Genomic DNA, 20,882 nt, shown 5'->3' with positions numbered 1-20,882 from the left:
CTATCGTACTTGCTTACTCAGAGTGCGCTTCGAGCACCTCAGTAAACACACCAGTGTCCTCAGAGAGCGCAAGCGCAGAGAGACAAAAAAAAAACAAAAAATCGCCCAAAATCGCATACTGCCGTGCATAATAGCATGTCAAAATCGTACACGATCATTAGAAGGGTATTCATTATAGTACATTGAATATGTATGATACAGTCTAATCAGACTGGGTCCCAATTCACTTACTACACTATACTATACGTACTATACACACCACACTAATAAACGCACTACTATTGGTGGTTCATTGTTTGGTTTGGTGTAATGTATCCACCATACTACAAAATACTGTCGTACATACTGAACACACTATGTGTGCGGTTTTGGACGCAGCCATCTTCTCCTGTAGTCCCGCCCCGCCCCGTCCTTCATCGCGAGAGTACCGCTGCGCGACTGAGCGGCTCTCCGCGGAACAATGGCGACTCAAACCCCGGGAGCAGCACAGAGCGGGGCGGGCGGCAGCTCCGCTTTCAGCCGGAAAAAAGATGGGGATCCATGTTGTAAGTTCTGGGAGAGTGTGGAGACGGTGGCGCAGCTGGAAACGGTCCGCAGCTGGATTGGAAAACATTACAAAAAGGTCAGTAGGCTGGTTACGGCGACAGCGCGGGCTCGCGAGCAGAGCAGCTAGCTAACGTTACTACGTGTTTACATCCTGCAGCTTTACTGACATTTCAGACTGTCAGGCTGCGCGACAGTGTTCATTTACATTCGCTGTAATTCAGAACTTAATTCCTTATTGCCCGAACTGCTGTTTATTTACGCGTTAATAGTAAGATTAGTCTTATTACTAAGATATATACTTCAACATAGCGAGGTGACCTAAAATAGAAAGTTAGCTAGTCAAGTTAGCTCTCTAACATAACGTAGCAGTTAATAGGATGTTTTCTGATTTGAAAAGAAAGCATCTTCTGTCAGAATTCAGCCTAACAAGCGTTGTGGTTTGCATGGTTTGAGTATAAACAACGTTGCTTTTGCCGTTATAACATAATTGCCCTCATCCTCGATGCTGTGTTCTCTCTCAGGTGATGTCAATGTATGGTCATTGTTTACAGCTTAGTTAACCTAACTAGTTAGCGTTAGTTAGCTAATGTAGTTAATGTAATAGCTCAGCACTGACACACCTCCTTCATCGTCTGCTCTCACTTTGTTAGTCTTACCATTTCTTCTCACACTCTATCCACTGTAAAAGAAGTTGCTTACCTGACTAAAAGAACGTGTGTGACTAGTAATAACCTTCAACAATCAGTAGACTTGCTTTTATCTGCAAACAAGTTGCATGTAGGCTTTTTTAGCCTTGTATAGTCATAAACAAGCTCAATGCAACAAAAGGGGTAATATGACAATATTAAAGTTGACTAACCAACTGTTTTATTACAAAGACAGCATAATTACGCTAAGATCGTCTGATTTAGGGCAGAGCGGTATGTAGCCTATTCATAGTTTTCACCCATTTGTTTTCTTAAATATGGCACTACTGGTTCGTTTTTCTTTTCCTACTGATCAAACCTCAGCAAAAGAAAATATTGTGATGAATATTGTATATAAAGAAAATGTCTTCAAGAATTGTGATGTTTTTCCTAAATTGACACATCAAATTAATTCATCATTGACATAACTACATGTCTCAGTATCAGTCTTCAACTCCATGTGGTTTTATTTCTGTTTGTTTCTCCAGTATGTGCAGACTGATGCTCCTTCTGGTAAGTCTCTCTCAGGGCTGATTATCCAGCTTCTACAGTTTCAGGAGGATGCTTTTGGCCGCAGAGCAAGCAACCCTGGCCTCACAAAACTGCCGGTAAGTAACCAATTTCTCCTATTTCAAGAGACATTTTTCTCACGTGTCCTTTGGCTGCACAACATATAGTTTGTTAATTATTATTGCAATGTTCTCCTCTCCAGTACTGGCATCACATGAGACTGCAACATGCAACTGAGCCCTCTAGCAAATCACTCATTGTTTTATTACTGTGAGCATCTTGACCAACAGCAAAGTTTCTGTGGGTGTTGAGATGCAAAAAGACTTTCACGTGATCCAGCAAATGTAGATCATCTTGATCAGAAATGATGCAAGCCAGTCTTTAACCATACCAAGCATTCCCTAATGTGTTTTTAATATATTGCAAGACATATCGCAATCACGTTTAATGCAGCTCAATCGTGTGCCCACTTTTGCTCTTTTAGCCATGTTTTTTTTCATACAAGCACTTTTCATTTACTTCTATCACCCTGAAATCTGGTTAAGGCATTTCACAAATCCCAGTGCGTAGGCAGATTGCAAATGATTCTTTTCCAAATGTTGAGTGCCCAATAACATTGCCAGAGTTAAACAGCTCTACTTGCAGGCATTGTCAGATTTCTGCTTTTTGTTTCCACAGGCAAAGTGCTTTTTGGACATGAAGCCTGCTGGTGCTCTTTGTCACATCCTTGGCTCCGCATATAAATTTAAGACAGAGCAAGGCTGGTGAGTATTCAGGGTTTATTTTGCACTCTTATATTCTCCTACACTAGCTCTTGAAAGAGCCAATATGCAAGAAATAATGCATCTTGCAAATATTACACAACCTGGACCCACATGAGCCAGTGCTGAATAACAGTGCTTGTCTAAATTCAGCACCATGTGCCCATGTAGTTGTATTTATTAGCATGTGAAATGCCATCATTCGTTCAAATTGAGTCTTTCAAAATTTTTCGATACTGATACCTTCGCTTCAAAACCTGAACGTTTTCCTGAGTTATAGTCTTTTCAGAACTCTTCTACGAGCTAAAAAAAATGGGTGTGGATTAAGCTAGTGAGTTGCTGGAACTTTACTGACTGCAATTGATTGTAGATCAATCAAGAAGCTTGGGCATTAATAACATGCACATTTAATCCAATTTAGACAGCCAGTCACTACTGCATTAGTGTAGATTTTAATGCATGCTTACTGGCTGAAGTAGAACTGAAATATTATTTGTTTTTTATATTGAAATTGTAAATTGAAGGAGTTCAATATTAAAAGAGGAAGAGGTATGATTTTTGCTATAGCTTGCATTGTCAACAACATTGTCTTTTGAGTGGGAAAATTGAACTTAATAACATGGAGGTTATAAACTGCCTGTAAATCAGAAGCAACCAAACACCCATTTGCTGTGTACATGACAGCGCAACCATAACTAACTGGTAGCCTAGCACGCTATGTTCAGCGTAGGGATGTGCACGGGTACTCAAGTACTAGGTTAACCATTCGAGGTGCCAGTATTTGAAGACTGAAATCATCATTTGGGTACTTGTGTGTTCCATTGCAGGTAGACAGGGAAGATATACAGGCTAGTAGTTTAGTGAGGCCTGTAGGTTTTGCTCACATATATGAGTAATTATGTTATGTTATACTTTGCTGCATTGAAATGCGATTGTCTTAGTGTGAGTGCCAAGGACGCATTGTTAAGGCAGTGACTGAGAAGGCAGAGCTAGTGCGGCTGCGCTAACTACTGTAATAATGTTAGTGAGGCCCAGAAACAGTAAAAATATATTTCTCTTACAAATAACATGTCGGCACTTTGTCCTCTGAAGACAAAATAACTTGTATAGAAGACCTGAATGTCCCTCAGCTGTTTTTGCTGCTATGTTTTTGTGCAACACCAGTGGTGTCATCTAAAAAGCTAAGCTAACAGCCCTATGTTATTTTTGGTTAGAGTTTTTTTGTTGTTGTTGTTGCTGTCATTTGTTGGTTTTTCCTTCCCTGTGGTTAACTAGATGTCTGTTCATGAATTTACAAGGATTCTGGACTCCCAGAATTTGTCAGAATGCACATCCTTATTTCAGTATCCAAATGTCAAGCCAGTAAGAGTGGATTTTCTGGTTTTCTTGGCCAACATACAGGCATTGATCTTAATTTATAGAAAAAAAAGTTTAATTCACTTTCACAATATTGGTCAGAAAATGTGCAATTACTTAGGTATTGAAATTTTGCCTGAAATGACATGGAATTGTTTATGAAAATTTGCATTTTTGGGATAGTATTGACGTAAGTATCATGTAAGTATTGAATTTCAATACCCAGGCCTAGGCATGAACTGATCCTTTTACAAGTCAGCCCTGTTGCTGTAATGAGTTTAGTATAAAAGCAAGTGCTAAGCCAGGAGAGTGCTTATGACTTTAAAGGTTACTGTGCTGTTCTTTTCCACTTCACTGCTTTGCTTTAGGCGCCGCTTTGACATGCAGAATCCATCCCGATTTGACCGCAACATAGAAATGTTCGTCAGTGTGGAGAAAACCCTGTTACAGGTACAGATTATGTGGAGGATCTGCTACACAGCAATGTGTTTTCATGTAAAGTATAGTCTATAGTCTACATAAAAATGTGTTTAGGTAAAAATACTTTATATCGGACTACATTTAAATATGTGTTTAAGATGTGTGTTTCAATAAAAATGTGAATGAATGAATTAATAAAAAAATTTAATCTGCTGTTAAACTCCAGGCAGAATGTATGTATTTAGTACTAAGTTTGACTTAATGTATTATTGTATATCTGTAGAATAACCTGCTGAGCAGACCTGTGGTGTATCTGTCCCCTGAGATAGAACAGAAACAGGCCAGCAAACTCAACGACATCATCACACGTCATCAGGTGAGTGTGAGTATGAGGAGAAGAAATAACTTTAGACACCTTGCAGTAACATACATCTTGGTATATCCAATCATAAGTGGACAGCGCAAAGTACAGGTGTGAATGGGGTCCAACGATGTTTATCATTACTCAGACGGCATTCTGAGGTGGTTGAGATGCACCATGTAACATTTGCTGTGGGAACACTGAAGTGTCCTGATGTGTCCCTAATGCTGCTTTTACAGTATTGAATTTCAATACCCAGGCCTAGGCATGAACTGATCCTTTTACAAGTCAGCCATGTTGCTGTAACAAGTTTGGTGTAAAACCCATTACTAAGGCAGTGGAGTGCTTATGGCTGTTTGTAACAGCTTGTGCATGTACATGATCAAGGATTCATGGGACATTTTTGTCTGATGACAAACACAGCAAGACTGTTGTAAATGTGTATGGTCCCCTTCCTTGCATTATCAGTGGAAAAGCAAAAACCATGGCAATCCCATATGTAAGCATGCATACCTCTTGTGATCAGATCACCGATGTTAACACCAGGTATGAACAGAGCCTTACCGTCTTATTTGTCTGCAGCATGTTCAGTGTTTTTTCCTCTCTTTATATATATCAGGGTTCAGTCACGGAAGATAAGTTACAGGCCACCCATCAAATCTACCCCTTTCCCATCTTAGCTGATGAAGGTAAGTGTGAACTGCAAACTTCAGTTCAAAAAAAGTTGTAACTGTATTTGAACAACATAAGCTACAAAACAGACAACTGTGATTAATTTGACTTGTAATAAATTAAAAGCTTGATATTTTGATGCTTTATCTCATTAAATAATGTTTTTTTTTCTTTGTGTTTTAAATATGTGTTTAGTTTAAGTTTGATGCTTGCAACACGTTCCAAAAAAGTTGGAATAGGAACGTTCACCACTGTGTTACATCACCTTTTCTTTTAACAGCATTCCTTGGGGACTGAAGACCTCAATTGATCCAGTTTTTTTGCCATTCTTCCATTAGACAGGTCGTCACAACCATGTCGTCTTGTCGTTTTTTGTGCTACATAATGCACCACACGTTTTCAGTGGGAGCCATGTTGTTGTAACACTTGGCGAATGTGGCTTGGTTTCATGTCGTAACAAGCATGTATGTCCCTAAAAAGGCGTTTGGAGCGTATGTTCAGTGTTAATGGTGCCTTCACAGATGTGCAAGTTACCCACGCCACAGGTACTGATACAGCCCCATACCATGACAGACAGTGAACTTCATGCTGGTAACCATCTGGATGGTTCTTTTGTTCTTTGGCCCAGAGAACACGACATCCATTATTTTCATAAACAAGGTTGAAAGGTTGACTCATCAGACTTCAATGTATGTTTCCACTGTGCATCAGTCCATTTCAGATGAGCTTGAGCCTAAAGAAGTCATTGGCGTTTCTAATTGTTGACATATGACTTCCACAGTGCATAGTACAGTCTTAACTTATTAACAGCAAGTTGCCAAAGTATGTGGGCATGTCCATCACAAAAGCATGCAGGTCTTTAATGCAGTGCCAAATGAGAAATCAAAGGTCATTAACCTTGATTTTTAGGCTTAGAGATTTCTCTGGGTTTCCTGAATATTTTAATGATATTATGCACAGAAGAGGCTAAAATCCTTGCAATCGCTTGTTGAGGGACATTGCGTCTTATTCACCAATATCATCCTAAGTTTTTTCTTAAATTTGTTCTTGTGAAATGTCTTTAAAGTCTGCGTCAGATTTTTGATGTATTCTTGGACCAGAGAACACTATTCTGCTGTTGAGTGTGTGTAGATTCTGTTCTTACCGAAAAGCAAATTCCAAATAATAAAACATTGGTGAATGTCAGATTCTTTGTAAAAACAGCATAAATGGGTTTTAAGAAGAAATTTCGTCTTAAAAATGGTCAGTGAATGAATCCCATTGTTATTACACTGTTGGATTATTCACAGATGCTTTTTTGTGGTGAGTCTCAACTATTTTTTTGTGGTGAATCTCTGGTATTGTTTTGTGTAAACACAGTATAAAGTGGATTTACAAGTCACTGCTTTCTGTTTTTATTTCCACTTAATATACTGCCCCAACTTTTTTGTGTCTGGACTTAATGTTACAAATATATGTGAGTACACAAACATGCATATGATGTGACCCTAATTTTTCTTCTTTCCTTTTTTTTTTTGGCAGAAGAGTGGCTTAGACCCATCATGCGGGTAGATCAAGATGTGATGGTACACTGGGGCATGTACCCAGATAGGTAAGTAATACACACACACACACACACACACACACACTCAGAAGATTACTAGAGCTTTTTTTCATTGCTGTGTTGATATATGTGTACTTTTTAGTTATGATACATTGATGTCAGTCAGTGATATTGATGCAGATGTAGAGGAAGCCCCCAGTCTAGATCGGCCATGGAAGGTGAGTGAACTGAAAATCCTATTGCAAAGATTTGACATTGTGCTGTCAAAATACCAAAAATGCTTGATTTGGATTGAACATACTTTGCTTTTCTCACTGTGAAATTGAGTCAAACACTCAGTCATTTATGTGAATTTAAAACATTTGTAAAAATATGAGTTAAAAGCCACCTCGTCTGATGTTTCAAATACCCTCATAGGTACATGCTAAATGGGTTCTTGACACGGACACATATAATGAGTGGATGAACGAGGAAGACTATGAGGTGGATGACAGTAAAAGGAGTATGAGCTACCGACGGCGCATTTACCCACGAGATGAGGAGGTAGAGCCCCACCTGCTCATCTTTTTTCACCTCTCTGTGTTTCACATCTCTTTATCTCTCAGTCTTTTCTTTTCTCTATAAGGAGCACAAGGTGTCTGGGAAGAAGAGGAGGCGCTCCCCTTCTCCATCTTCATCTGAGTCCAGGAAGAAAGGAGGAAAGAAAGGGTAATGTCAAACCACTTTTTCCCCAACTTTTGCATTCCACCTCTATTTTAGATTTGGATATAATATAATCATGTTCAGTATGTTTAATTTTATGATAAATTGACTCTTTTGTATTTTGTAGTTCAGGGTTGTATAAGAGGCGTGGCCAGCAGGAGGAGGAGCCAGAGGAGGACTTGACAAAAGACATGGAGGACCCAACACCTGTGCCTAACATGGAAGAGGTCATGCTGCCTAAAAATGGTGTGTGTGTGTGTGTGTGTATGCATATATATATATATATATATATATATATATATATATATAAATAATGTGTGATCATTTTTTGGTTTCTTTGTGTTTTTCTTCTTCACACTTTCTTCATTCCTTGTTTTATAGTCTCTTGCTGTTTATCGGTGATATAATGCTAATGCTTGCCTTTCTTGACAGTAAACATGAAGAAGGACAGTGAGAACACACCAGTGAAAGGGGGGACCATGGCTGACTTAGGTAAGGCTGTACGTGTTCATGCGTCTGTGTACCTCTGGGTTGATTTTCACTACGGTGTGTTTGTGTTCGACATTGTAAGATGTAACGTTCCTCTTTTATAGACGATCAGGAGGATGAATTCCTATCTGGTGTCAGGGTAAGTACTCCCTATTGTCATCATTTAATGCTAATGGATTTTAATAACCATATTTAAGCAGTCATAAACTACTGAGACATTGCTCTTTTGTCATTCTCTGTGGTTTATTTTGGGTATATTATGGATATGTACTGACCAGTGTATTGGCCATGTGTTTGTAGGACACATTGGTGCACTGATCGACTTCTATGACTTTGACTGATCGACTGCTTTGACGTGTGTTTGTGTGTTTAGGATGAGGAGGATCAGGGTAGAGAGTTTGGCCGTGCGTTGGATTGTGAGGAGAGTGCTACAGAGCAGACTCACCACATCATCATACCCAGCTACACCTCGTGGTTCGACTACAACTGGTGAGTCGTTTGCCACAGCCATGAGCCAGCTGACCCCTGGCTGCACTCTTCCCTCTGACTGTAGCGTACACTAGATTAGTGTCAGTTACGGATTTCCAACAGACGTCTCCAAAATACAACGGCGTTTTAGGGCCACTGTTAATAAAAATAAAAATAGCAGACTTCGAGAATAAAGTCTTAATATTTTGAGAATAAAGTCGTGATATTTCTAGAATAAAATCATAGAACTACGACATTAAAGTGGCATTAATACCAGGAAAGGTTGCAATATTGTGGCCAAAGTGTTTGCAAAAGGAAGGCAGCACCTCCTCGTGTTAAAATGATGGGCATTGAGGAGTTGGTGGAGTTATACTTTCATATATAAAGGATTCATATATAAATGGATTTCACCCATAAAGAAATTCTCCCTGTCTCTCCTGACACATCAGCACCAACCTGTTATTAGTATAAGAAATGGCTCAAACAGCTGTGCAGGAAACTGTGTTTATTTAGAATAAAGAACCAGACGAACTTAGAGGAAACTGTTATGTTGAAGGAGTATCGCAGGCAGTGTCGTCTACACAGCTGTCGGTGGTCACATCTCTGTGCCATTGAAAGAGGGCATGAAGTTTCACAAACAATATGAATGAAAATCAAAATTATCGATCCACAAGGAGACAATGAGTGTGGGACTCCGGGATGCTCTGCGTCGTCGCCGTCGCCAGTACAGCAACCAAGACCCCAACACGTTATGGCAACCCCCCATAATTAGCCCACTTTATCCTCAAAATATTACGACTTTTTTCTCAAAATTTTACAACTTTTTTTCTCAAAATATTCCAACTTTTTTCTAGAAGTCTACTTTTTACAAACTGTCTTACATTTCCCCCTTTTGTACAGTTGTGCCAAAATAAAAATTGGTGAAATATAGGATTTAATGATTCATTGAATTGATTCATATAGAATTGTAATCTAATTGAGGTCAGACATCGCTGCTTGTTTTGTTGTTAACAGAACTGTCATCTTTATAAAAAGAACTAGAGACCAAAGATTTTATTGCTTTAAGTGCTTAATATGTGTAATTTGCAGCAAAAAGAGAAAGGCAGGGACCAGCAAAAGTTCAATTTTTGTACAGTTATAGGTTAGAATCAGTTTGCAAAGAATTAAACCTCATTATGCAGCTGATGTGTGTTTTCACTCATTGGTGAACTTGTTGATTCCTGTTCTTATAGTACAGCTTGATCAAATTAAACAGTTATTAGAAAACCAGTTTAGATCTTCATTAACACTCAGATTGCACTCCAAGTATGTGTGAAGATGGATGTCTGTATGAATACAACAGTTTGTGTATAATGAGGTCAGCACTCCAAAGCCCACTGGAGTTTGTTTCAATTATGTATGTGAGGAGGTATGAAACTTTCATAGCACTCCGGCATTTTGGTTTGAATGTTGTGTTTTTGTAACTGCAAAGATGGTAAGTAGGAAAACGGGCTTAACAGGTATAGCGAATCTGTAATCTGTGCTTTTTTCCCTTTCTGTTGCATTTTTAGTTAAATAAAACTTGGAAGTGTTTGTAATGAAACACTCTGATTTGTCTGTGTCTCTTTGTCACAGTATTCATCGAATAGAGAGGAGAGCACTGCCTGAGTTCTTCAATGGGAAGAACAAGTCCAAATCACCTGAGATGTGAGGCTTTTATGTACACAAATATACATAGTACATACTACTACTCTACACACACACACACACACACACATTCAGTGATGTTAAGGTCTGGACTCTGGGATGGTCAGTCCATTGTTCTGAGAACACCAGAAGCTTCTTTGTTTGATAAGGATAATCTTACATCTAATCTCAGGTATCTCAGAAATACCTCTTTATAACTCTATAGATGCACATGAGAAAGAAATTTACAAGGTAAGTAAGGTATGTTTGGGTAGTTGCTCGTGTGAATCTTAGTGTCTCTGGAATGATGGAGTTAAAGTGACACCGGATGCACAAAAATAAATATGAATAAGTTTCTGTTTAATTTTCTGTTTAATATATGTTTTCTGCTTTCTCTGAAGCTGAAAAACATATACATAATGGTCGTTTTGACTGGAAATAAAATAAGCAAAAGGGTGATCTCTGATTTTGCACAGTACTATAGACACGCACACGCGCACGCACACACATACACACACACACACACACACATACATATATACACCAATCAGGCATTCAGCAGCACTGCTGTGTCTGATCCACTCGTACCAGCACAATGCACACTAACACACCACCACCACATCAATGTTACTGCAGTGCTGAGAATGATCCACCACCCAAATAGTACCTGCTCAGTGAGGGTCCATGGGGGGGGGGGGTCCTGACCACTGAAGAACAGGGTAAAAGGGTAAAAGTATTCAGAGAAACAGATGGACTAAAGTCTGTAATTGTAGAACTACAAAGTGCTCCTATATAGTAAGTGGAGCTGATAAAATGGACAATGAGCGTAGAAACAAGGAGGTGGTCATGTTATGCCTGATTGTTGTGTGTGTGTCTATATATATATATATGACACACACACACACTGGCCAAGTATTAAGCAGACTTATTTGTGTTGTTGATATTTGCAGATATCTGGCGTATCGTAACTTCATGATTGACACATACCGACTGAACCCTCAAGAATACCTGACCTCCACTTCCTGCAGGCGCAACCTTACAGGAGATGTGTGTGCCCTTATAAGGTTAGCACACTGTGTGTGTTAAATTTATCTCTCACTCTCACCTTGCGTATTTCCAAAACCATTAAATCTTGACCAGAGTATGTAAATTGTTTGAATGTCATTAAAATCTTTCGTGGTGTGCATATGTGCAGGGTTCATGCGTTCCTGGAGCAGTGGGGTTTGATAAACTACCAGGTGGATGCTGAGAGCAGACCTCTTCCTATGGGCCCACCCCCAACACCACACTTTAATGTTCTTACAGACTCACCGTCCGCCCTCGTTCCTCTACAACACAGACCGTTACAGGTAAACATGCACACAAAGTGCGTTGTAGTTGTCTTTGTGGGTTTATGAGGTTTAAGTGTTTTTATGTTTTTTTGTAATTGTAGGTTCCAGCCTCTCAGCATATGCTCCATTTTCCAGAGAAGAGCAGAGAAAAACCTTCTGACTTGCAGAATTTTGGACTGCGAACCGATATTTATGCAAAGAAACATCCCAAGGTGTCTTTATAACTCGCACACATGCTAAATTGTTAACCATCCTCATCGTGACACTTACTGTGGTAGCATTAGGTATTCTTATCTGTGCTTCAGAGAGCTGTCCATGGTCCTGAAACCACAACTGTAAACAGGATTTCTCTATGTTTGTGTTCTCTATAGACGAAAGGAGCAAATGCAGGGCGAGAGTGGACAGAACAGGAGACGCTGTTGCTCTTGGAGGTGGGCAAGGCAACCAGTAGTCTTTAAAATATACTTTGATCAGCCGTAGTAACCTGTATTTCAGAGAAACATGCATACTCACTCTGTCTCACTCTCTCTCTCTCTCTCGCGCTCTCTCTCTCTCTCAGGCGTTAGAGATGTATAAAGATGACTGGAATAAAGTCTCTGAGCATGTGGGCAGCCGCACACAGGATGAGTGTATCCTGCACTTCTTGCGGTTGCCCATAGAGGACCCTTACCTGGAGAACTCTGAAGCCTCTTTGGGCCCTCTAGCCTATCAGCCTGTTCCCTTTAGCCAATCAGGCAACCCTGTCATGAGCACTGTGGCCTTCCTCGCTTCAGTAGTGGACCCCAGAGTGGCCTCTGCCGCTGCTAAAGCAGCCCTGGGTGTGTGTGTGTGTGCGTGTTTGTGAATATCTGGCATTTAGTAAGCCATTTACAAAGACAGTGCAGATAGAGTTGGGCAGTATTCACTTTTTTCAGTTGATGAATGGTAAACAGTGCTGCTAGCTGGGGGCTGGTGACACTGTTCTGCTTTGAGACTGGGTGTAGTTATGCGGCAAAATCACAAATTTTCCTTGTAGGATCAACAAAGGTGTAACATAAATAAAATCTGTGGCAGTGAAGTCAAATCACCAATGTTGGAAATGAAACCTGTTTTGTGGGAATGGTAGCATAGCTTGCAGGCTACAGATCCATTACTACCACACCACAGTACAGGTTCGACTGAAACTACTAGTACACTACTGATGGGCCCACATGCAGAGTTGTTTTTGTTATTATTATGCTCCCCTTAATCCATGACACAAACCATCGCCTGGCAAGTCCAGCAAGACCTGACATAACAGCGTAATAATATAATGATAATTAATAATAATATTATGAGGTGTGTTTGAAAGCACAAAAGATGTATAAACCAGTCTCTTTGTATTATATATTAGTACTAGTGGAGAACTCACACCTAACACAAACTTATACCCAGCAAGCACTTTTCAAACTGATTTTAACAGCTACACATTGGATGAAAAGAACATAACTGGCACTGTGGATTTAACTCAAACTATTTGCATTTTTAAATTTAGTTTGCCAATACAGATCAGATGTGTGCCTCAGTGATGCATTCATGAGTCAAGTCAGTTTGTCTGAGATTCAATTGTATCAAGTTTTAGAAAGATTGCCCATTTCATCCAAAAATCATCCGATTTTGCATTCATAACATAAAACACAGAGGCAGTTCATGGCCCCCAAAACACAGGCCTGGACGTAAAAGTGTACTTTGCATACGCAGAAGCTATGCCATTGACAGACAATAAAAAGTCATGTCTGAGAGAGCAAAGTTGAGTCAGTGGTGTTGGATTGACAGAAAGCTCAAATCGCACCTGTTCAGAGGATTTTGGAGTTGTAGCCTGTTAGCTAAGCTAACAATAGCTCTTTTAGCAGGGCAAAAATGCCACCCACCACAGTACAGGCTCAGTTCCTCTCATTATACATGTTTAGTAGATTAAAATTAATATCTGACAGCGCAAAGCTAAGTGACTTATTTGGGAGTGGCAGACGAAATTGAACATGGTCCAAGCCCCTATGAGCAAGCCAAATGTCGACAGGTTGACAGCATCTGTGAAGCATTTAAAGGGGGCTTGACTTATAGATGGGAATGCCTGTTGGCCTTGTTTTCAGGCAGATCTTACAGACTGCCCCCCCGATGAAAATGCGAATGGCCTGAACATATGTATTTGGCTATTAACTAGATAGATGTGAAACAGTTATTTGAGACCATTTTAATTTTTAAATATCATCATGTTTTTGAAATACTGTTATTACTTTGAAACACTGTGGTATACATTGTTAGGCATATAATTATAAAAGCCAAAACAGAAAACTATTTCAAAGCTCTACAGCAACAAATGCTTTCACAGTTATGCATATATGTTGTTCAGTGATAGTTTGGACAGAAAGGTCTGAAAATGTGCCTCTTTGAACAGATTGACTTCAGCCCTTAGGGTTAGGGTTAGACTTAATAGAATCTGTCATACTCAACTTCAAGTTCAGTTGCATGTAAAAGATATTTAGTTGAATGTTAATTAAAAACAGACTGAGGATCTGTAAAACATCCACAGTTGATTACAAAAAGTGTTGCCAAATTTAAATTTATTCTTAAAACATTTTATTTCAGATAAATATTTAAGATAACTCATGCAAGTGACCACATGTCTATGTTACAGCGACTGTTTCAGTATAAAGAAAACAAAACAGACTGGCTTGTAATACTATGTGTCTGTCTTTTTTCTCAGAGGAGTTCTCTCGAGTGAGAGAGGAAGCCCCTCCAGAGCTGTTCAACCCCAACATCCGTAAAGTCCAAGAGCCTGGGAGGAGTCTAGCACGACTTGATCCTGCTTTTGGGATGCAGTCAAGTAACATCTCAGGATCTGAATCTGATCAACTGGAAAAGAGTGGTACACACACACACACACACACACACACACACACACAACACACACATACAAAACATGGCCAACAGGGGGCAGCATTAGTCTCAGCATATCCCCAAGCTGATTGGCAGTGTTAAATGGAAAAGAAATATTAATGATATGGCTTATTTGCTTTTTCTCTGTTTTTCTTTCTAGATGGATCCGGAATGGAAAAAATGGAATTTGAGTCTGAACAGCATGACAAGGTGTGAGAACCAGTTTGTCCTCATCTATTGTTTTGCTCTAAAGCATCTAAAGTAACCATTTAACCATAAATAGTCATTGAGATCAATATGCAATGCATTGTGCTTCAGTAATACATTAACAAATAACTATGAAAGTATTTAATTGATTGTGTATGATTACAGCAGTTTACAATTTAAATCCAGCTTTTCATACTCTTATTATCCTCTTAAATGGCCAGGACTCACAAACTTTCATTACACTTTTCTATAACTTAAAAAAAAAACTATAGTTTGCATTGCTTTTCATGTAGCTACTGAATAGTAAAACTAGAAAAAAATATGACAACACTGGGGTTTTGAGGGTTATTTATCTCTCCCTCTCTCTCTGTTTATCAATCTCACTTTCAGACTGTGGGAGAAAACATCACAGGAGAGGGAGAGCGAGTGAAGAATGAGGAAAGAGATGAGAGTGAAGGAGAAAAAGGAGAGGAGAACACAGCAGGTTTGTGTTTTCCTTAACTAAGTGCAACACCACTCATACATCTTATATAAAGATGTGCAGTCAGGCTGAAGATGCATCAAGGATTGTTTAGTTAAAACTAACTAACGCTCCTTCTGTTTATCTCTCTCTTTGTATGCCTTAAAGAAGAAGCGTTGGAGGTGGACCAGACTCAAGGAGAAGAGGAAGACAGAGGAAGGAGGAAGGAGCTTGAGTTGGTTGAAGCAAATATTGCTACAGCTGCTGCTGCTGCGTTGGCCTCTGCAGCCACCAAAGCCAAAGTAAGAGCCTAAGCAGCTAAGTTATGGACAAGAGTTGTCTTGTTAACACATTCTCTACAAAGAACATCTATTTTAATCATCTAGTCAGGAAATCCACGGGAATTTAATATTAGTAAGATGAAGTTGACTGTAATACATGTACCATGTTTCCCAACTCTGTTTAGCAATTAATATTTATTAAATGGCTGCTTTAGATGTTTAATCCCTTATGTGTAAAATGCATGCCTTTTTCCATTACTTAATAGCCTGTAACTTAGCCATACATGTCTAGAGGCACTTAAATGTCCATGTATTATGAAAATAAATGAACTAAGCCCTAATGGAAGGAAGTGGTGGTAAGCATTTCCTGCATTCACTCTTGGTATATTGACTATCTAGGAGTATTAAATCTCAGCACTTCACCATTTATCTACATCTCATGCTCTTTTTGTAGCATTTGGCTGCAGTTGAGGAGAGAAAGATTAAGTCTCTGGTGGCTTTGCTGGTTGAGACTCAAATGAAGAAGCTGGAGATCAAACTGAGGCACTTTGAGGAGCTGGAAACCATCATGGACCGAGAAAAAGAGGCGGTAGGTTAACAGAATGGTTGTCCCAGAGCAGTCAGTGTTCGTTGTTTTAATAGAGTCATAGACAAAAGTTTGGCTGCCCCTGGTCAAATTACGTGTTTTGTTGAGTTTAGTGAAAGTGAAAATAAGTTAACACATCCTCTACAGAGAACACACTTCTGCATATTCTAACAGCTACTGTTTATCTGCTGTATTTAACATATTGAGGGTGAAAATAACATGTAATGTGACACATTTGATATTTTATGCTTTTTCCAATATGTTAAGTTCAGCAAATAAATAGCATTTGTTTTTGAAATTTGGAAAAACTTACAGTATTTAGATTTGTTCCCTGTAGAAGACATATTAATTTATTTTTACTTAGAAAATCATCAAAGTGGGCAAACATTTGCATATGACTATATAAAAGATCAGTTTATTACACAACATTTTCCTTTGCAGTCCAAAACGCCTACGTCAAAAAAGTTAATGTAACACTGTAATGTACTCTCTGTGATATTCAAAGTAGCAATGTGGGAGTGTTTTGGAACATTATGCCAGCACAGTACTCATCTCCTGGTAACCCTGTGTAAGGACCTGCTGTATGTGTTCTCTGCAGCTGGAGCAGCAGAGGCAGCAATTGCTGTCAGAGAGGCAGAACTTCCACATGGAGCAGGTGAAGTATGCTGAGCTAAAAGCTCGACAGCACCTGGAGCAGCAGCAGCAACAGCAGCAGCCTGGAGCCTCACAGAGTGGTGGAACGGTGTATAACCCTGTACATCATGGTACGTATTCAGACACTTGAATTCAAAAACATGCTCACGATGACAGTAATCGACACTCAAGCTCATGCTCATCCTTACATTTAACAGTCTTATGTAGTCCATAATGCAAGTCCCTGTATTCCCACACAAACCAAAATGCACAACTTTGTCATTGTAAATATTCTACCAAACTTGTAGAAAAAATTTCAGGGATGCACAGTAGTATCCCCAATATGATTGCAATATTTCCTTAAAAGGTGATGCTGGGCTACTGCACTAAAATGTCAGCATTTATTCGTTTTACTGCATTTGTAATCCTTTGTTAATAAGTGTTACGTTTCTCTGTGATGATGATCCAGGTTGACCTCCCAGTTTCTGCGCTTTATAAATGTTTTATGTATCGGCATATACATGAAGATATTGGCATCGGCCCACAATTCCCATATCAGTGCATCCTACAAAATGCCTTTGAGTTTCCTTTTGCTTTGTTTTAACTGTGTATGTAACGAAGTCTTTCTTTATTCTTCTATCCCAGGTCGTGCAATTGGCAGTGGAGGAGCAGGGCAAATGATAGGTTCCCGACATGCCGGTGCCCCTAACGGCATGTGTAAGTACATCTAAAACCTTATCATCCTCTCTCTCTTTTTATGGATATATTTGTTTTATGATCATCATATTGTGATCTCCGAAGTAATCGTGTAGGTCTCCTCCGTTCTAGAGCCCAATCGATATATTGCCTAATATTAAGGTGCCGCTTATTTATCAGTATAAGTGACCTGGTAAACTAGGACACAAACCATCATGGTTAAAATAACAATAAAATGCATCAGGCCATCAAAGCTGTGTTATAAAGGCATGTTTGTAGCACAAAAACCTTTGTATGAAAAAATCCAAAGAAAAGTAAGAAAAATAACAGCTCATTAATAGAAATCAGCAAACTGGTGGAAAGCTAGATAGTCCACATTTTTGCTCTATTACTATGCATCATGAACCCTGAGGACTGATTGCAAGAACCACTGCATTAAAGCACTGTTTAAATAAACTGTCTGTATAACATTTGAGCATAGAAAATTTTCACTGGCCAATATCAGTTATCAGAATTTTTGCTTCTTAAAACCAGTATCAATGACCATTTTGTTATGACTTGGGCAAGTATGTGCACAGTTTTGAACTAATTTCTCCTTTTCTTTATGCATAGACCCAACTCCACCTTCCTCACAATCTGAAGGGGCCACACCCATCTCCCGAGCTCCAGTGGAGAGCTGAAGCCACATCCTTTAATAACCTTCCTGGTTATCTTAAACATATCCAGTCAATCCAGACACGTAAAACCATTTCCTCTGACTGTGAGTCATACACTCACATCTAATACAGTCCAATCCGTCAAACTTTAGTCATTTCTGAAGAACAGTACTGCCATTTTGACAAATTGTTTCATGTTACAGTTCTTGTCATGCAATGGACGTGTGCAGACTTTAGTCATTTGTAAACGTTATTTTATGCTACATTGACTTGAAGAAGTATGTGTGGCTTTTTGTTGGCTGTTTAGTCTGCACTCAATGTTTGTAGCTTGGTTTTGTATTGAATCAGAACTAGCACTCATGAAAAATGGAAAAAAAAATCAAGGCTCAATAAATTTTTTATTAAACTTATTTGTGTGCCTGAGAATTATGTTGTTGAGCTGTGATTTAAGATGGCAATGTGGGATTCGGAGAATAATTCAATGAATGACCACTAATTAGTGACTGTTTTTGCCATTTTCTGGTAAAAAAAAAGTAGTCATTAGAGTCTATAAAAGTGCTGTTTCAAGTGCTTTTATAGTAATAATGCCTTTAGCACATTTTCTTTTTACTCCATGTTCCAGAAAGACACAAATATATATAACTTTAGCATGCAAGGATGTTTGAACTGTGATTGAATATTTTTAGTGTTGGCTCTGTACACTAGCACATTGGATCTGAAATGGAGCAGTTACTCCAAGGTTAAAGCGTCAGCTTTAATTTGACCACGTTTACATCTATAAGCTGACCTCTCATTGGTAAAAAATGGATAGATGATAGGATTAAAGCCTTGGTACCATGTAGAAAATAAAAAAAATAGATCACAGAACAGATTACATGACCCTGGTCTCCTCTAAATGTCCATTCTTAGGGCTTGGTTTGAGTGTGGATGCAAGGGAATCTTCTCGGTCAAAGAAAATGAGTTACCACGTTTGATGTCCTGCTTCTTGGTATTCGCTTTTGAAAAAAAAATGTATAATGTGTGCATCCCTCAGTTTGACTTACCACTCTGTCAGACTGACTTGTTTTGTCTAAATGTTCTAATGTTCTGATGCTTTAAATGACAACACAAAGAGGAAGTGACATCACTCGAGCCTTTGGAGCAGCCAGGAACAAAAGCACGCAAGTTCTGACATTAATTTACATTCCTTATTTGTTGCTTTTTCATGTTAGGCGGGGTCTGTCAAGCTCAACCCAAACCCGTGCCACACAAAATAGAGAGGTAAAACTGCTTTTATTAAAATTTTGCATTAATGCAAAGAAAATGAATGCGAACTGCTGCTGAAATTTACCAACCCTCCACATTTTATTGTGATGGGGTGGTAAGGGATGTGACGGAGGGGTTCTGCTTCTCGTTTGAATGTGCAAATTGATTGAATTGGAGCCTGTAACAATGTATAGGTTAAAATGTCTGCTTTGAGTAGGAAAGCTCAAGAATGTGTCTTATAAGATTAGTGTTTCTGATGTAGGCTAATCACTTTGTTTTCTGTTAATCCTGTTTAGTTCACTCACTCACTCATTCACTATCTTTATTTATACGCATATATGAATTTCTTGAACCGTTGTTCATTTTCATTGGTCACTAAGAGTACCTTAATGAGAATGAACAGTGATACAGACCCCCAGACATATTTTACATATCTTTTCTTGCTTCCTTTGTCCATCCAGGGCCTTTAATATACACTGGCCTAACAGTACTGCTCCCACGTTCCTTCCACAACAAACTCACTCTCACTTATGTTTTTCAGCGCTTATTGTGACTGAAAGCATTCAATCGATAATCAACTTTAAAATGTGCCGTCACAGTTATGCACTCAGTCTTTGTCAAGATCAAGCAACACTTCCTCAAAAAGGAGTTTTATCATGCCAGGTCTGTGTGATGATAAAACTGAGTTATCTCTTCCTCACAGTGGAGCTGATAATAAGTAACTGATCAGTGAGCCGGCATTGAACTACTCACTCTGATAAGCTGAACTCTGTTACATCATAATATGATCTCATCAGTTTGTTATGAGATCAGATTTAATGGCTTAGCAATCATCCAAATGACAGGCCTGCAGTAATTAAGGCGTGTGCATTGTTAGAGTGTCGAGATCATAACAAATACCGTTTAACATGAAACTCTGGAGCAAGTAATTGTCCAGCCACACAACCTTCACTTTTTTCTCACTAGTTTTGCATCCAACTTTATTACACAGGGAGTTTTTACAATGGCCATAACATTTTTATGGAGTATCTAAAATCCAATGCCTTTATTTCACTAATCTACAACAGACACCACTGTATTTTTTTGACAGACAACATTTCTCCCAGTTTTGTAAAAGGTTTGTAAATGTTTAAAGGTACAATTTAACATACATAAAATTACAAATTGCTGTATTAATGTACCTGTGTTTATTTTATATTAGTGTTTTTCTGAGCAAATAAACACTTACTGCCCAGTTAAACAGCTTTTTGAGCAGATTTTTTTTTTTCTGGAGTGCCTGAAGACTTTTGCACGGTACAGTACGTGCCAATGCTAATACATAAATATTTATGAAATATAAAAATTAGGCTTAATTTTACCTGTATCAGAATTATAGAGAAATGCAATTTAAGTAGGGTTATACAATTATCTGCCGATACCGATATGACTCCGATATCATCGTGCATCCCAAACGAACATTGAACTCATTCTACACAAGAGATTTTACTGCGGATAAAATACAATTTAAAAGACGAATAAACCATAAATCTTCTCTGTTTTCCACCTCTGGGGTCTAAGGGGCTAATACAGACTCTAAACACATCTGTCTGGTAAGTTAAGAGAAAGGGGCTCCTCGTTACGAGTCCTCACCCTCGCTGCTCTTTCAGAGGATTTTTTTTTCACTACAACAACAAAACCGGCCCGCGTGTTTGGAGCGCGCTCACGATACGTAAG

The 20,882-nt window shown here is 38.9% G+C and overlaps 1 protein-coding gene across 2 annotated transcripts; it reads left to right on the top strand.

The window, feature by feature from the left end:
• The first annotated feature begins 422 nt into the window (after positions 1-422).
• smarcc1b (SWI/SNF related, matrix associated, actin dependent regulator of chromatin, subfamily c, member 1b) lies at positions 423-18,334 on the top strand. Of its 2 annotated transcripts, none has more exons than XM_036566938.1 (28): positions 423-622; positions 1,721-1,840; positions 2,421-2,506; positions 4,228-4,309; positions 4,563-4,655; positions 5,260-5,329; positions 6,834-6,903; positions 6,998-7,073; positions 7,273-7,398; positions 7,481-7,563; positions 7,685-7,803; positions 7,990-8,049; positions 8,151-8,185; positions 8,420-8,535; positions 10,129-10,200; positions 11,130-11,243; positions 11,375-11,528; positions 11,612-11,722; positions 11,882-11,941; positions 12,070-12,328; positions 14,233-14,394; positions 14,566-14,615; positions 15,003-15,096; positions 15,244-15,374; positions 15,808-15,942; positions 16,538-16,703; positions 17,218-17,289; positions 17,881-18,334. In XM_036566938.1, exons 1-28 carry the CDS (start codon positions 461-463, stop codon positions 17,946-17,948), a joined length of 2,946 nt encoding a protein of 981 aa, XP_036422831.1. In that variant the 5' UTR covers positions 423-460; the 3' UTR covers positions 17,949-18,334. The 2 variants fall into 2 exon arrangements, with proteins under 2 accessions (XP_036422831.1, XP_036422830.1); XM_036566937.1 differs by having other exon boundaries at positions 15,241-15,374.
• Positions 18,335-20,882: the final 2,548 nt, after the last annotated feature.

Source organism: Colossoma macropomum, unplaced genomic scaffold (assembly GCF_904425465.1).
Source record: "Colossoma macropomum unplaced genomic scaffold, Colossoma_macropomum, whole genome shotgun sequence".
Classification (NCBI taxonomy): Eukaryota; Metazoa; Chordata; class Actinopteri; order Characiformes; family Serrasalmidae; genus Colossoma; species Colossoma macropomum.
Note: the sequence above shows the minus strand (reverse complement) of the source record. Positions and strands in the feature narration are given on the sequence as shown.

Bases quoted from the DNA above. Each gene is read 5' to 3' on its own strand.
- smarcc1b (XM_036566937.1), top strand. From the start codon at position 461: ATGGCGACTCAAACCCCGGGAGCAGCACAGAGCGGGGCGGGCGGCAGC. The intron at 8,050-8,150 runs GTAAGGCTGTAC...CCTCTTTTATAG, and splicing joins GGGGACCATGGCTGACTTAG to ACGATCAGGAGGATGAATTC. The intron at 14,616-15,002 runs GTGTGAGAACCA...TCTCACTTTCAG, and splicing joins AGTCTGAACAGCATGACAAG to ACTGTGGGAGAAAACATCAC.